Source organism: Rhea americana, unplaced genomic scaffold (genome assembly GCF_003343005.1).
Source record: "Rhea americana isolate MKP2758 unplaced genomic scaffold, rheAme1 scaffold_14, whole genome shotgun sequence".
NCBI classification, from domain to species: Eukaryota; Metazoa; Chordata; class Aves; order Rheiformes; family Rheidae; genus Rhea; species Rhea americana.
Window position 1 is genome coordinate 385,546 of NW_028185483.1, and position 15,774 is coordinate 401,319.

General features: G+C 34.6%; 1 protein-coding gene across 1 annotated transcript in view; it reads right to left on the bottom strand.

Annotated features, from left to right (window-relative positions):
- Positions 1-15,774, bottom strand: part of PIK3CB (phosphatidylinositol-4,5-bisphosphate 3-kinase catalytic subunit beta) — a 115,954-nt gene that overhangs the window by 11,761 nt on the left and 88,419 nt on the right. Inside the window, exons 12-19 of the mRNA XM_085298545.1 lie at positions 14,304-14,357; positions 11,867-12,055; positions 6,534-6,655; positions 5,252-5,395; positions 4,174-4,273; positions 1,612-1,790; positions 826-935; positions 479-557 (exon numbers count right to left, since the gene is read on the bottom strand). Of these exons, the coding sequence (XP_085154671.1) occupies positions 479-557; positions 826-935; positions 1,612-1,790; positions 4,174-4,273; positions 5,252-5,395; positions 6,534-6,655; positions 11,867-12,055; positions 14,304-14,357 (977 nt within the window). The remainder of the gene's footprint in view (positions 1-478; positions 558-825; positions 936-1,611; positions 1,791-4,173; positions 4,274-5,251; positions 5,396-6,533; positions 6,656-11,866; positions 12,056-14,303; positions 14,358-15,774) is intronic.

Below are 15,774 nucleotides of genomic sequence, written 5' to 3' on the forward strand. Positions count from 1 at the left end.
CTGCCTGCTGGACCCTTAAGCCAAGAATTATTTCTTTAACTCATACAAGGCTTTTTACCTGGATGACTTTCAAAAGAAAAAAAAAATGTATACTAAAAAGAATGGCAACTTACATGTACCAGAGAGATACAGCGCACCAGGACAAACATCCTGTTTGTACAATAAATAAAACCCCTAATGTTTCATTTCACACCTTTCACTATTTCTATCCAAGACTAAATCATTTTGTAATGTGGGCCATTTGGAGAACGCACTACAAAGAGAAGGCATCTGATTATTTAAGGTGACAGTTTTCCATAGCCTGCTCACCTTGGCTAGGACAACTGAAAACTTTGTGCATCATTATAGAAGGTTAGGAAGGGGAGAGTTGGGAAGATCTCTTCCTAACTGAACTTTTTTTTCCACCCCCCCCAAAGAAAGCTTTACTGGTAGAAGCGGACTCTCCATCCAAATAAGCCACCCTTGAAGAGATCCTTACCGGAGATCCAGACCAGCTTCTTTCCAAAGTACGTCCATCAAACGCAGTATTTGGAGCGTCAACATGTCCTGCCGGAGGTCTGTAACAAAGTTGAAAATGCTACATCAGTTTCTGATTGTATTGTAGACAAACTGTCTACTGTTTCTAAGGCTTTGAGAAACAGCTATCTAAAAACCCTACCCAGTCCTAAAGGTTAAAGTGCTGTTAATAATATTATCCCAACCCAACTGATAAATTTTTATGCTTTGGAATGCATATAGAGCAATATATAGAGCAACAAAACTTAAATGCAAGTGTGGCAATGAAGGAGGAGAAGGAAAAAATTTTAAATTGTGAACATTTCTTACCATCACCATTTTTAAAGATGATCCCTACAAGATCTCCCCCAAACATTTTATTGTTGTATACTATCCACAGAGGTTTCATTTTAGAATCCATATATTTACACTTCTCAACACTAGAAGAAAATACAACAAACATTTTAGTCAAATAATTCAACTGAACAGGATTAAACATTATTCAAAGCAGAATAGAAAATGTAGGTTTCCTGTCTGGAAGTACTTAAATGTTATCTCTGCTTTCATTGTGCTATGATGCTATCAGTACTTACCATGTAACGAACATATTTGTTACATATCAAATGAATTAGGTACCATGATTGGCATACATACATCTTATATCTAAATTAAGCACTAATTTTCAGAGAAAATATATGATCTTCCTTATATCCTCTCACCTATTTTTAGAGTTTTATGTTTAAGTGTTGTCAAATGTTTAATGGTTTTTGTCCTTATTGCTGTAAACAGAAGCCAAGAACACAGTCTAAATCACTTTAAGCTTATATTTAAACATGATTATCTATGATATAAGATAATACCAAGGGAATTAAGTTTTAGAGCAAATCTTCAAAAATCTTCAAATTTAACTGATATCTTAACTTTAAACCAGCAAACATTTGCTCAGACGACTAGGAAGATTCACAGTAGACCTTCTCTTACCCTCGAAAATGCATCTTGTTAGCATATCTGCTGAACGCTATAGTCAAAAGAAGTTAAAGCACATGTACCTTCTGCTTTACTATTTCCGTAAAAAAGCTAGTGTGAACTGCATTCATTCACTCATTCTTAACTTACTGTAGTTCTGAAAGTATGACAGAAGGATTCAGAGGAGACTGGAGGTCAGAAAGTGCTTCCCTGTAAGCATTTTGTTTCAAACACGTGTGCATTGCATCCTTTCCTTTTGCTTTGCTTTGTTTCATGGCATTCAGCTTAATTAGACTATTTAAAGTCTTCATTTTATTAAGGGCTTCCACCTGAAAGAGATATTTTATTTTTAAAAGTTATCCTACATAATATGATGCACAAAATCCAATTTCAAAACAAATCTTAAAATAATTAACCACAGCATTAAATAATTTTACAGCTTCTTTTAAAATATTAACAATGAAAATGCCCTTTTCTAAAGCCCGCAGAAGTCCTACATTTATAAGCAATAAAGATAAAATCCAATAAACCTCATGTCACGTTCAAAAGTGAGACTTAACATTTTCAAAAAATGTATGAGATATTTTAATGTATGATACATTTACACAAGTTCCTTCTTCAAAATACAAAGCCCCTTTTTGGCCACATACAAATTCAATAGAGCATATAACATAGGCTAATATCCACATAGTGTTACTATCCACACTGAAGTCAACAGAAACATTGAGTACTTCATATCTTCACAAAACTAAACATTATTTGTAGAGAAGTAGGGATACAGGTATTTCATTGTAGGTGCTCAGCCGTAAATGCACTAATTGCACACCATGTACACAGTTATATATGCAGACAATTTTCACATATATAACTCCATATGTTTAAGTTTTGCAGAGCAGAATCTTAAATGTTAGCTTATTAAAATCCTACTGAAGTTAAGCATAAGCTTAAATACACTAATCACCTAGGCCACTCATAATCGTAACATACTATCCAAACAATGCTTTTACTATGTGTAATAATGCAATTATTTGCAGCAATACAGGTGGGTTTAACCCTTTTTTCTCCCCCTTCTCCTGTTTTGGCAAACTTCTTATTGGTACATTCCATGTAAGAAAACAAGTAAACTAGCTGCAGAGACATAAATGCACACATATTAACACAGCAAAGCCCCTTGGCAATAAACCTACAGCGCATACAACAAGCATATCATTGCTACACTGCATCTACATCTAAGCCAGTTGTTAGCTGATTACAAAATAATTATAATCATAAGCCATATTTACAGGAGCCATAGTTAACTTGCTCAGTAATATGCATATTCTCTATCAAATTAATCAATTTAATACTTGCAAAAATTGATTTCTATACAAGGAAGCTTCAGTCTAACTTGTAAGGTGATGAGTCAAAACTTACCGCTTTTACAGATACACTGAACCCTGTCAGGCAGGATGCTGTGGCAATTGTATGCAGCTTGATTATAAAACTGAGGCAGTGGAGACCTGCCAGGTCAGCCATCTGTCAAAACCAAAAGCGCTCTGCTTTTCCACTATTCTAGGAGCTGTACAAACATCACTCAGAAGGGAACAAAATGGAACCTGTGCTGTACAAACAGGAACTTTTTGAAGTATTTCTACTTTGAATTTCTTCCGTGTTTGCACAGTTGGGAATTTTTTTGCCCCTTCTTTGATTCTAGTGACATTTGTTTCCTGCGAAGTGCACAAAAACTTTAGTGACCTCAGGTCTATTGCTTAAAGCATTTCATCACCTCATCTTTTTATGATTTTGACAATACTAACAAGCACACTTTTGCAAGAGATATCTTTTCAATGCTCTGTGAACTGCAGTGGTAAAGAGTACAATGGTATATTCCTGTCTCATTTGCTCCTTAAGGCACAGTTTCAATGTAGACAGCATCAGAACTGTAATAAACAGTAACTGTCAGACATCATCTACTGGGTTGTTTTTTGTGACTTTATTTTAATTGATATAGCAAATATATTAATTTGAGAGCGCACTTTTTTCATAGATTTTATAGCAGAAATCTAAATTAACTTGTTAAAATTATATTAGAGCCTTTAGAATAAGATGTGTCTCTATTAATGATCTGCCAATATACTTAGGTACTTCAAGGTATTTAAAAAGCAGACCACTTTTTTTTTTTTTTTTTTTAAGTACATCTATATTCGCACTAAAATGAATATTTGGTTTACCGCAATACCTCTATTTCCAGGGACTACTACATTATGCCACAACTTCTGTTTGTTTGCATTACTACTTTTTAACAAAAGCCGAAGCTGTAGGAAGTAATCCTGCAGTCACCTAGATAAAGTTTACATTAAAAAGTAATAGCTTCTATTAAACAAACTGCTCCTGCTGAAAAGAAAAAAAAAAAGTTTTAAGGACACTTCTTCAGTTAATAATCCAGACAGTCTACTGCCCTGCTCAGAGTATATGGGTGCTGTAGAAAGCATCTTGCATACTTCAGAACACCATAGCTACTGCTCTCTGAGGCCCTACAGAGTTGGCTGCTTTCTGTGCCAGAGCGCTGCTCCATTACTACATCTATTTCTTTCTCTCTTTTTTTTTCTTTTTATCCCCCTCAACAGATGTACTTTGTCAAGGTAACTAATATGCCCCACAGGATCAATGGAATAATTATTTGAGTTCTAAACTAGACTAAGTCAAGATTGAAAGGCAAGGTTGAGTCTATACCTGTTTAGCAAGCACTTTCATGTGTGCAACACTTCCTCTGCAGTAAGCTTCAAGTATCAAACCAAACTGTACAGAAACAGCAGGTATATGAACCTCCGACCTATAAGGGAACATAACAGGAGAAAAGCTTCATGTTTATTAAGACAGACTACATCATTTTACAGATTAGTACTCTACAAGCCATTAACACAGAAAAAAAATAACTAAAAACAAAACAGCTGTTTGTCAGTTAGGTAAAATAAAGGCAGATTTAATAAGAGACAACATAACACTTATGAACTGAATTCTCAAGAGAAAGGGCAAGTTTCAATGCATACCACTTGTTTCAAGGTCTAGGACTGTTCTAGAGGCAATAACGTAAGAGGTAGTGATTGGACACTGGTTTTCAGGAAACCCTTTTACTGCAAAAACTAGTATTGGTAAGCTATAGATGATGATATTGGGAGGCAGGGCTATGTTTAACTAAGCAATCTTAAATATTTATAAAGAAAAAAACAAAATTTCCCCGAGGAGGAACAACTTGAAACAACTCTGATATTAGAGCAAAGCTAGTTATCCTCCAACGCATTTTCGTATAGTACTTGCTCTTTTAATTTAGAAACATTAAAATATGAATACAGAATCAAGCTATAGCCCATGCTACAAGATATCTGCCATGGAATCAGTCCTCAAAAAGAAGCAACTATACACTGAACTACTTTGATTTTCTGTTAGTCTCTCAAAATATTCCCCCCCCCCCCATTCATGAGGTATGAATACTGTATTTTTACCGTAAGCACAGCCAAAACATAAAGATTAAATTTATATATTAACCTAACTCATCAGTTAGGTAGGACTGAATGGACTTGGAATACTTCCTTCAGACAATAATGTATTTTTAATTATAGGTTTCCTTTGATCTATAAATGCCAAAAGTAAAGAAACACAAGGCAGGCTACTATAATCATTTCTTACAGGCAAAAATAGCTCATTTAGAAAAATCCTCAAGAAAACATATTTGAAAGAAATTTCTGATCTGCCTACTGCAACTCCAACAAGGCATGATATGTTTAGAAAAAGGGAAGGGAGAAATTCTTACCTTAGATGCCAAAACAACATCTGCCCTATTCTCCTATTAGCAAGTGCTCTCTCTAATAGAAACCTGGAGAGAGCACAATCAAGAAATGGTTCGTACTTCAGGACTTGCACAAGTTGAAGAAGATACTGAGAGAGCTCTTCATCACTGGAATGAGATACATAAAAAGAGACTTAGATTAATTATATTGTAGAAATCCACAGCCATATGTCAAACCCAACTACAACAGACCTAGTTTTGATAGCAAAAGTATCCCAACCTTTCAGTTACGTGGAAAAGAAAAATAACGCACAACTGAGTGCAAAATTGCCAGGCGGACTGATTAATCAGTCAGTTATGCCTCTGACAGAATCTTAAGGCCAGCAAACCTACAAGGAAAGGATCCTTAAAGTATCATCTTTAGTTTGCAGTTTTTAACCAGCTGTCTTCAGAGGATTTTCTTTTTTTTTTCTTTTTTTTTTTTTTTAAGAATTTGGAAATTGATTTTTGATAGTCATTTGAATACAATTTTGCTTCAGAGACAGAACTATGAATACTAATTCCAGATGTAACAATTCAACATTATTAGGCTAGCCCAACAACTAAACTACTTGTTTACATTTGAAAGAAGTCAAAATATTTTTTTTTCCAAAAAAATCTAGCCTTGACCGTTAAAAAAATTAAGCTATTCACCACAGAGAATTTAGAATTCAAGGACAGGAAATAAGCAGTAATGCTGCAAATGATAAGGTTAAACAAATCTTACCTCAGGTTACAGTAAGCAGTAAAATTACATACAATAAAGTAAGAACTGCAGATAGCAACAGCTACCCTGAAGAACAAACATATCCATAGCTCTCTATTCTATTATTTTTTTTTTAATCGTAAGTTACAGCTTACATTTCTATTAAATGATGCAGATAATAATACTCAACAGTGAGTGAGAGGTGGCTGGATGACAGTTCTTACAGTATTTGACTCTTGTAATATTGTGTCCCTTCATTATGAAAAAGTTCAATACTGTCTCGCTTTCCCTTTGTCCAGAAAAGGTGAGAACACATATCCCATCTCTAGGATAAAGTACACTGGCTGTATTTTCCTAATCATACGGAACAGCAGAACAATATGGTTTTGTCTGGCTGCCATTTTGCTTAAACAGAAAGGATGCTTTACTCGAACACCTGTATGTGGCAGGCAGCCTGATGAAATCTTTCTTCGGATCTTTTTTTTTTTTTTTTTCATTCCTGTTGATAAATAGAATTAAGTTTTCCCCCCAGAAATTCTTAAACAAATACAACACACTCACCTCATTTGCTTTAAACAACCCACTGCATATTCTCTCACATACTGGTCTGGGTAATTGAAATCCAACAGTTCTAACGCTTCTCTAGGCAGCAGCTTGGGCCATATCTGAAGAAGAGCCTGAAGCTGTTTTAAGAAAATAACTATTAGGTTACATATAAAGCAACTATTTAGAAAGCAGAAAGCAAGGCTGCCTTTAGATAAAGTATTCCTACTAACAGGAGGAGATTATGAACTGACCTGACTACAAAAAAAAAATAATTGTGGGAAAACAGCTCCATTTCTGATCAAGTTTCTTGCCTTTTAAAAGTTATCCAGATTATTTTTTGGCAATGGATGTTGTTTACATTTAGTCAGAAAAATCTGTTTCTTCATACACAGACATGATGCACAGTAAATAAAAATTAGGTAACCCCAGACAAATACGCTTTATAAACAGTTCCAATTAAATTTAAAGAACGTTTTGTTAAAGCTTTCATAAATATATATAAAATACATTAAAAATAATCTTTTTAAAAGATTTTTGCTTATAGAGGTCTTCACCAAAAATATATAGTCACCTTCACTGATATAGCCTTTTTCCACATGCATTGTGAATAATTATGGGGTTAAATTGCAAAAAGGATAATTCAGGTTAGGTAAGAAAAGAAATTCCTAATGATCAAGACAGTGATGTGCTGGAAAAAATTACAAGAAAGACTAGTGTATTTATTTCAGACTACTAAGAATAAAAATACGGAAGTTTCACAAGAATTTTTTTTAAACTGAATTATTCACGATGCTACCCATTAAAGATAGATTTTATAGATAGATAGATATACAGATGCATGCACATGTGTGTATATGTACACGCACATATAAACATACGTGCACATTTAATAATATGTATATAGTTGTATGACTGAAAGCAGTACACTAATAGCAGAAATAAGTCTGAATGTGTAAATGTAATATCAACAGCACAGGATCTTTTCTCTGTAGCGACTAGTCATAATTCACAACAAAAGTCCTTTTCTATGGATTCAATAATACAGCTATTCCATAGTTAAATGACAAATTATAAAATCCGAATGATCAAAATGATCTCAGTTTTCTGCCAAGTTAGCAGTCCTTCTATACCCACAGTGAAAATCTCCATTTTCTACTACATGTCATAGTACAATCAACATTTCCAGTTCAAGTATGAGAAGCAAGTTCATAATATTAACCTGCATTTAAGCAGGTACATAACACCATTTAATCATCAAGGAACCAAAGTCTGAACCAGCTAATTCATGCAGTTTTGTGAAATCCAGAAGACAAGGTAAAAATCAAAACACCAACCAGTGGCCACGCTACGTTTCCAGAAGCAGAGAAAAGAATAAGTGCAAGTGTTCTCATGAGGAAATACTTATTACCGCACAGGCACGATTCATAAAAATGTAAAATAAAGATGTTTCTGAATATAGATGTCCTATATCCAAGAACATGCACTCAAAAGCAATCCATAGCCTGGAAGGATCAGTGACCAGTTCTTATGTCAAGAAGCAGTACAGCCATCAACACTTAGACTATCATTAATCCAAGTACTAAAAATCTGAAAACAAAAAAAACTGACAGTCAATACCAGAAAACAGATGCTGAAAATGGAAATAGCAACCATGCCTGTCAGAGACAGAATAAAAAACTTCAAAACAAATGTATTAGGACTTCTAGACAACCTACTTAAATTAGGTGCAAAAAAAAAAAAAAAAAAAAAAAAAAAACAGAAATATTCTGTTAATGACGGATGATAAAAATTAACTCATCTTTTCAGATTGCATCAGCTCTCAGTTAAACTGGTATGACATGTCCCAAACTAGGCAATGAATTTTGAAAGTCACAGTCTGCAGTACGAACATTCATCGCAGAGCACAAATCTCATTTTGACTGCACCAGCATTCAATTGTTTAAATTATTTTGGAGGTTATTAAAATGAGAAAATGTTAAGTGACATGACCTGTGAAACTGCCAAGAAAATTCCCCGAATACATTCTGCTCTGTTTACATTCTTCCCTGGAGCTTTTATTGAGAGAAGCACAGTCCAACTAGCTCCACATCCCAGGTGGGCAGCAAACTGCTCAAATGTGCAGGTCAAAGGATATTAGATATACTCCCTGAGTCATTTGGGGTGAAGAACCATACGTCATAAAATGCCATCAGCTGTTTAGACAGAGGGACAGCTCTGAAGAACTCCCAAACATATCTAGTTTATAAAGAAATTCTACATTTCAAAATATCCACTAATACGCATTTCACAAGTTATCTACAATATCAGACACGAATTACTGCATCGTTCTCCTTACAGTCTGCAGCTCCTGACAAATTAAAGTCTCAGCAATGAGCTAGAGATTTAAAGAAAGTTGAAGTCTAATTGGCCTTAATATATCAATTTTTTTTTATATATAAAACAACAAAAAAAAAAAACACGCACACACAGCCAGAAGCCATGATTTCAACGATCTCTTCCCTAACAAGAGGGGTTTACTATAACATAGAATACAATACATTTGAGCATACATCAGGATTTTTATTCCACTAATTTCAAACATTCAAAAATCAACTCTCTAATCATCTGTCTTTTCTCTAGATCTAGGCGATGATGGTGTCACATCAATAAAAGTGGATTTAAAAAAAAATGCTTAGATTTTGTTTCAAGAATAAATACTGTCTCTGTACTTTGCCAACAGATTCTGCGATTCTGCGCCCGGGCTGAGTGAAAAGAGTAAACACACAGCAAACTCATCCAGCCCAACTTTTCCATCATGACACCGCAATACAGTAAGAGGTTGTACGAAATACATGTGGTAATTAATACAAGAAAGCTGCTCTGATCCATTGTACCTAACTTTACAGACCACCAAACTAATAGATTAAAGATGTTTTATGAACAAACCTTTCCTTTTATTTCCTCTACCCCAAAACACTACTTGAGTTGTAACAACAGTAACAGAAATGTAGTTCATTTCTCTTGACAACAGATCTCCTTTAAACTTTTTGCCATAAGTATCAGACTTTCACTGAAGTACTTTCCCAACACTTCCAGTATCAAGGCATATATGTTGTTATAGTAGTGCAAATATTAAAATATATAGCTAGTACTCAATATATTTAATAGCAACAGGGATAAAGTACCAGTCCTACTAATTTTGGATTCTTAAAAAAAATAATAATAAAAAAAATAAAAAGCAATCTGTCTTCCCTTACCAGAAAGAGAGGTTTAGTGGAAGCACTTAAATGTCTAACTGCTACAGGAGTATCTGGAATGTTTCAGAATTCAGATATACTATCACTGCTGCCAAAAATCATATTCATATACACAACACTAATGTCTTGACATAAGTAAACAGAAATACAATATGCCTTCCAGCGAGTACGTAGTAATAAGCAAGATGATTTTCAGCCATTAAAGCCATTAATTTAAATAAAAGCCTTTATGCTATTTTATGTATACTTATACATTCCCAAATTTAAAGCACCTTTTGAGCCGTAAACTAACATATACACTTCAAATCACTTTTCAAAACCTTACTACCAAACTCCATACTTCAAATGCCCAGTAACTGATCAGTATACCTTTAGCATTTTTAATGAGTAAACAAATACCTGCTTATATTTTTACAATTCATGTTTCTGGATAACTTTAATAACAAATTCAGAAGCACATATTGGAATTAATATAAGAATAGGAGAATTCCTGCATATAAAAAACACAAGCGAGTGTGAAATGCGTGGGTGCTACATTTCTTTAGTGTAGTGCTCATTGCACAGACATTGAGCTAAGATGAAATTCCCATTATTTTGTAAATTCTCAGAGTATTTAACTGGTGGGAAAGATGTAGTAGAAAAGTTTCTATCCTGGAGGTATATTATGCTTCTGCCTGACTGGACAGTCACAAAGATCATATGATGAACAGATGGAAGTTGGAGTTTTCATGAAATAGTTTCCTTTTCTTCCAAAAATGGCTAGCTTGTAAGAGGCAAAGGTCAGAATACTAAATTGAGAACACAGATTTATACCACGAACCTTAATCTTTCACAGTAATTCCTTTTAAGCTCAAACTTAAAAAAATAGTTTCCCTTTCAAATAATTAGTGAAAGAAGTTATTACAAAAGTGTCCAAACTACTTTCATACAAGACAACAAGCATTATCTCAGCCGAACAATCTGCACAAACTGGTGTGTCATTCAAATGTGCAGTTGTCAGAGTAAGCAGACTAACTATACTGTCTGGATTCACCATTGCAGTCAGTACTGTGTTTGTTAATACCATCCGGATTTTTATAGCTTTGCTCAGCTTGTTGTGTACACAGGCAGACTAAAGAGTTTCAACACAAACACAGGCATTTGTTAATTTGTGACTTTTACGTCTGTCTATCAAGCAGGAACAGCCTCATATAAACTTCATATCTTTTTCATATGGCAAGTCTCCACCTACTCCCAAAAAGCATTAAAAGATTTGGATTCTATCTGGATCAATGTGGAAAAACGCAGACACTCCAACTTCTGTACAGTATAATAAAATAGTCCTGCGCAGCTAAGTAGCAAAACAATGATAGCTTTAATGTAAACATAACTTTGTATCACAATTAATAGAAATCCTTAGTTACTTACATTGGCACTTCAAAGGGAACCTATTTGGTCAGACTGCCTCCCTGAGGAGGAGAAGGTACTTTGTCCCACTAGTGTGCATTGTAGCTTTTTGTAAAATCAGTTACTTCAATGAGGTTTAATTACCCAGTCTGAGACGGGGAATTTCAGGGCCTTTGAGCAGTTTAATATTTCGAATAAAAAGTTTTATTCCAGATCTTGATCAGAAACCATAAATTCCTTGCATTTTAAGATTGAATTGAGCACAAGATTAGGTTTTGGTAAGGTCAAAGCCTAAGTAACAACCTCGGCAGAGGAACTAGATCTGTCAAAAGAGATTTACCAAAGCATCGCAACCATCCTATAACTTTGCTGCAGCCCAGCACTTGTCCTTGCCCTCTTTCCAATTTAGAGGGTTTTCAGATCAGCCTGTAGGAGTAATCTCCATACTTTTCTCATCATTCAGAGGATCTCTGAAATGTTCTTTAGGATTTTTTTTTGGTTGATGTTTTTCTTTTTTTAAAAAAACAGTAAGCTCTTGCTTATGTGTCCAAATTAGAGAAATTGTACATTCTTAGTTTTGCAAACCAAAATTCATTGCACCACTTCAAAATTTCTGTGCTTGAGTGGGAAACAAAGAAACAAAACAAAGATCCAAATACCCACCCCCACAGCTAACTCATGCTTTAACAGCAGCATTTTTCTCCCACACACTATCGTTTCCCTTACCTGAGCAACATCTTCAAGCTTGTTCCACTTTAAAGAGAGCAGCAGTTTTGGCAATGATTGTGGAAAATTTTCACGACAGTCATATCGTAAAGTCCAAATAAGATCCATCTCATTTTCACAGAGTTGAGAGAGGGGATCTCTTTCCATTATTTCTTTCAGCACAACATAAAACTTCTTACCACCTCGACCCTAGAAAATGAGAAATATGTAACATTTGGGTACATTTGTAAGATTCTAATATCTTACCTCAAACACTTTAAATTCTATACCAGAAAACACATCAGGAAAAAAAACACGGAACACAGGAGAATGCCTATGACGACTTTGTCATATCTCAGATTGCTGGACCTAGTTCTAACAAATGCAACTAATATAGTCAGATTAAAAATTCAGTGTGCAGAGGTTTCCAAAAAAATAACTAAACTTTAGAGTTTATGACACTAGATGGCAATATTTCTATTTTCCAACTCTAACATGCAAAATGTATTTAGGATGCATATACTTTTTCCTTTTGGTTTTCAAACAAGCAAATTTTATAGATATACATAGGTATCTTTTTTTTTAAAAAAAAAAAGAAATACTAAAAGATTCTTTTCCAGCAATAACCAAATGGAACTATATTCACTACATATACAAACACATTTTCTGTCTCCTAATCCAGACTTGTCATTTCCAGACATTATTTGGGTCCATTTCCTCTCTGAAACATTAACGTTAGTACTGATCCTGTAACTCAGATTGTGTGAATTAATCTTCATTTTAAGAATCAGTCTGGCTTAGGGTGCTACCTTTTGCCTCCAACTGTACCCTTATGCAAGCTAAAAGGACAGAAATATAATTAAAGATATCAACATCAGAATTCCAAAAAGCACTGAAACATAACAAACTGCTGCTTCTGGATAATGATGTAGTAGCTGCAGCAAATAAATTAGTTTCCATACATATTTTTGAAATAGTATGGCAATCTCTAAATATCAAAGCCCCTTTATCTTCACAAAGGCCAAGAAAGCTTGTAAATAATTTCTAAAGAAGTAGACCAAAGTCGTTGTTTGTTGTTGGTGGTGGTTTTTTAGCGGGGTTAGAAAGGCAGGAGAAAAGTTCAGGAGAAACAGTAGCCCAAGTTAGTTAGGACTAACAGCAGCAACACACAGCTCAAGTTATCTACTGCACAGGTTTCCCAGCTGACAAAATAATCCAACTGCTGCACGCCCAATTTAAGTTTAGCTGCTTCCAGGAAGGATAAGTACCTGAGCCATGGACTATGCTGAAATCTTTTAAGTAAAAATTATCATGTAAAAATATCTCATGTAAAAATTGTTTAAGACAGAAAAGACTTAAAACAAATAGTTGAACTGAAATGGTTGTTTTCTAAACTAAACAAATACTATATTTCTATGTCAAAATAAATAGTAAACAGTCATGAAAATTATGTGATAATTGTATCTGAGAATGTTAAGCTTCCAAATTGTAAGTCACAACATTAAGTTGACATTCTGCTACGTAAGAATCCCGATTTGTATATTCAGTTGTTCCTAACAAGAGTAGTAGCAAGTCTTCATTCTTCCTGAGCACTTCAGGCACTTAGTATTATATCTGACTTTAAGTAACTGTTTTATTCTTTTATATAATGCAGTTATTACTGTTGCTTCTATTGTGCTTTCACCATTTTAAGCCATATTTGCAATCTTCTGTATATTTTTACAATATTTTCCCCAATATTGAGTTTATGATAAAAAGAAAACAATTTCAAATTTTGTAGATCATTTCAAAATTTGTCTTCAAGTTAGACCCAGCCATTTCTTCAAGAAGATCATATAATCATCACTTTTAAGAAACTTCTTGTTAGAGCTTCTAGTTACAACCATTTTTGAACGTATTTATTTGGAAACATCTGACAATCAAGCAAACAACCCTAAAACTGACAAAATTGAGTACTGTTCTTGTAAATATTTTATGCAACCTGAGAATGCTTTCCAGGTCCAGTGCTAATGGAAATATAAGCTATATCCCAAATCTATACCATGGCAACACCTTTCTCTTCCTGTGACATAGAGAAATCAACTTGCACACACGGACCACATGGCAGGCTTGGTTCACTCCAGCCAAACATCTAGGCACACCATCCCATCCTCTGCAAGTGCGTATGCAGTCAATAGTGTCAAGGTGTGAGTGCAGGTAATGCAGAATACATAAAACAATTGCACTTTCTGACAAAGCAGCAGCCACAGGTATCCTTTTGGAAGCCCAAAATATAATGCAGAAAGTGGATATATATCTGAATTTTAAGGCAGTCCCCCAAAGTGGATTAAAGAATATCAAGCAAGTAGAATTTTAGCTACTCAAGCAGTATACTTCTTTCTTCTTAGATTGATGCAGGAGATAAAAGCAATAGCTTCAACATTAGCTACTTTTTTTTTTTTTTTAAGTAGCTGCTTACCGCCATTGCAGCATTATCACTGCTTCTTGCAATTTCAGCTGCCTTTTCAAGTATCTGCAAAAGATGTTTTTAAATATATTAATTTTAAATTCAAATCTGATTACACCAAAGGCATAGATATAGATCTCATAGAAATGAGGCAGTTCAGGAATTCTTGCTATATTTTATGAGAATTACAACACTATTATATTGTGTACACAATGATATAACATGGACTTCATGCTGTGTTATAGAAAATTGTCAAACAATCTGATAGTCACAAATAAGCATTACATAAGAGCTATACACTCAGGTAATCTCAGGACCAGAGCAATAGGCTGCAGTCGCTTGACCTAAAACATGGGATGAGGGTAAAGAGAATAAAGAAGGGTCTTCATCTCTAGCATGTAAGCTGCAGAAACAAAACTATGTGCAGTTTATTAATTCTTTGTTATTTTTTTTTTAATCATTCTCTGCAAGTTTTACAGGACAATTTGTCCTTACTTTAAATTATTTTCATTTTTATCCTTTTTATGGACAAACACAAAAGACCACTCCTGGTCAGTATTTTCTTTCATTCCTTGGAAGCTTTCTGCTTTTTCCAGGTAGTCCCCTAGTCAAGTCTGAAATCCACTTCAGCCAATTTTCCTCACCCAGGAAACAAAATTCCACATAGATATTTGGATCTTCAAGTTAAAGAAAATCCAGTCTTCAATCACATTCAATTCTCTGAATTCCTCAATGACATCCCTAGCTCGTTTTGCATTTATCAAAATCCTCTCCTCTGAAGAGATAGTTTACTGAACACCATTTCTTTCCTTCCTGCTTATTTGTCAACCAGTTGATCTGAAATTATGTTCTATGACTATGTCTTTTTAAAGAGACTCACTCAAAGCTGACTTCTTACTGGTTCTGTGAATACTTCATAAAAAATACATCAGCTCTCATATTCAGAAATACCAAAGCTCCAGTTTTATTAACTAGAACTTCCTCTCAAATTTATTTCCCTTCTTTCTTAAAATTACTTTAACTCCAGCAGCATTTTTTATCCTTCGGTTTTTCCTTGTTGTTTCCTTTCAGTCACTCCCTTCATTAACATTCAGTGCCATCTTACCACCAGTACTTCCATTTTATACTTTCAACCACACATTTCAGTCACAACTCCCATCATACATATCTATATCTTGCCTCAATAGCTCTTGTTCCTCTCTGCTTACCAGTCTCTCTGCATTTAGACACAAACATTTCAGTTCCTCTCACAGCATCCCACTGTGCAGCCAGCACCTATAGGTCTTCCAAATTCAGGAATACCAGTGTTCATGATTACTTCCATTTTCTTCTTATTCATTAGTGGACCAACTACTCTGCACTCCCTACAGCTCCATTTTCTGTTTCTGATTGCATTATTTTCCAGTACTGCAAGCCAATTCCTCAGTTCACAATTTTTTTTTGTTTGCTCATCTCTACCACTGCTCTGTTCAAGAGTGTTGCC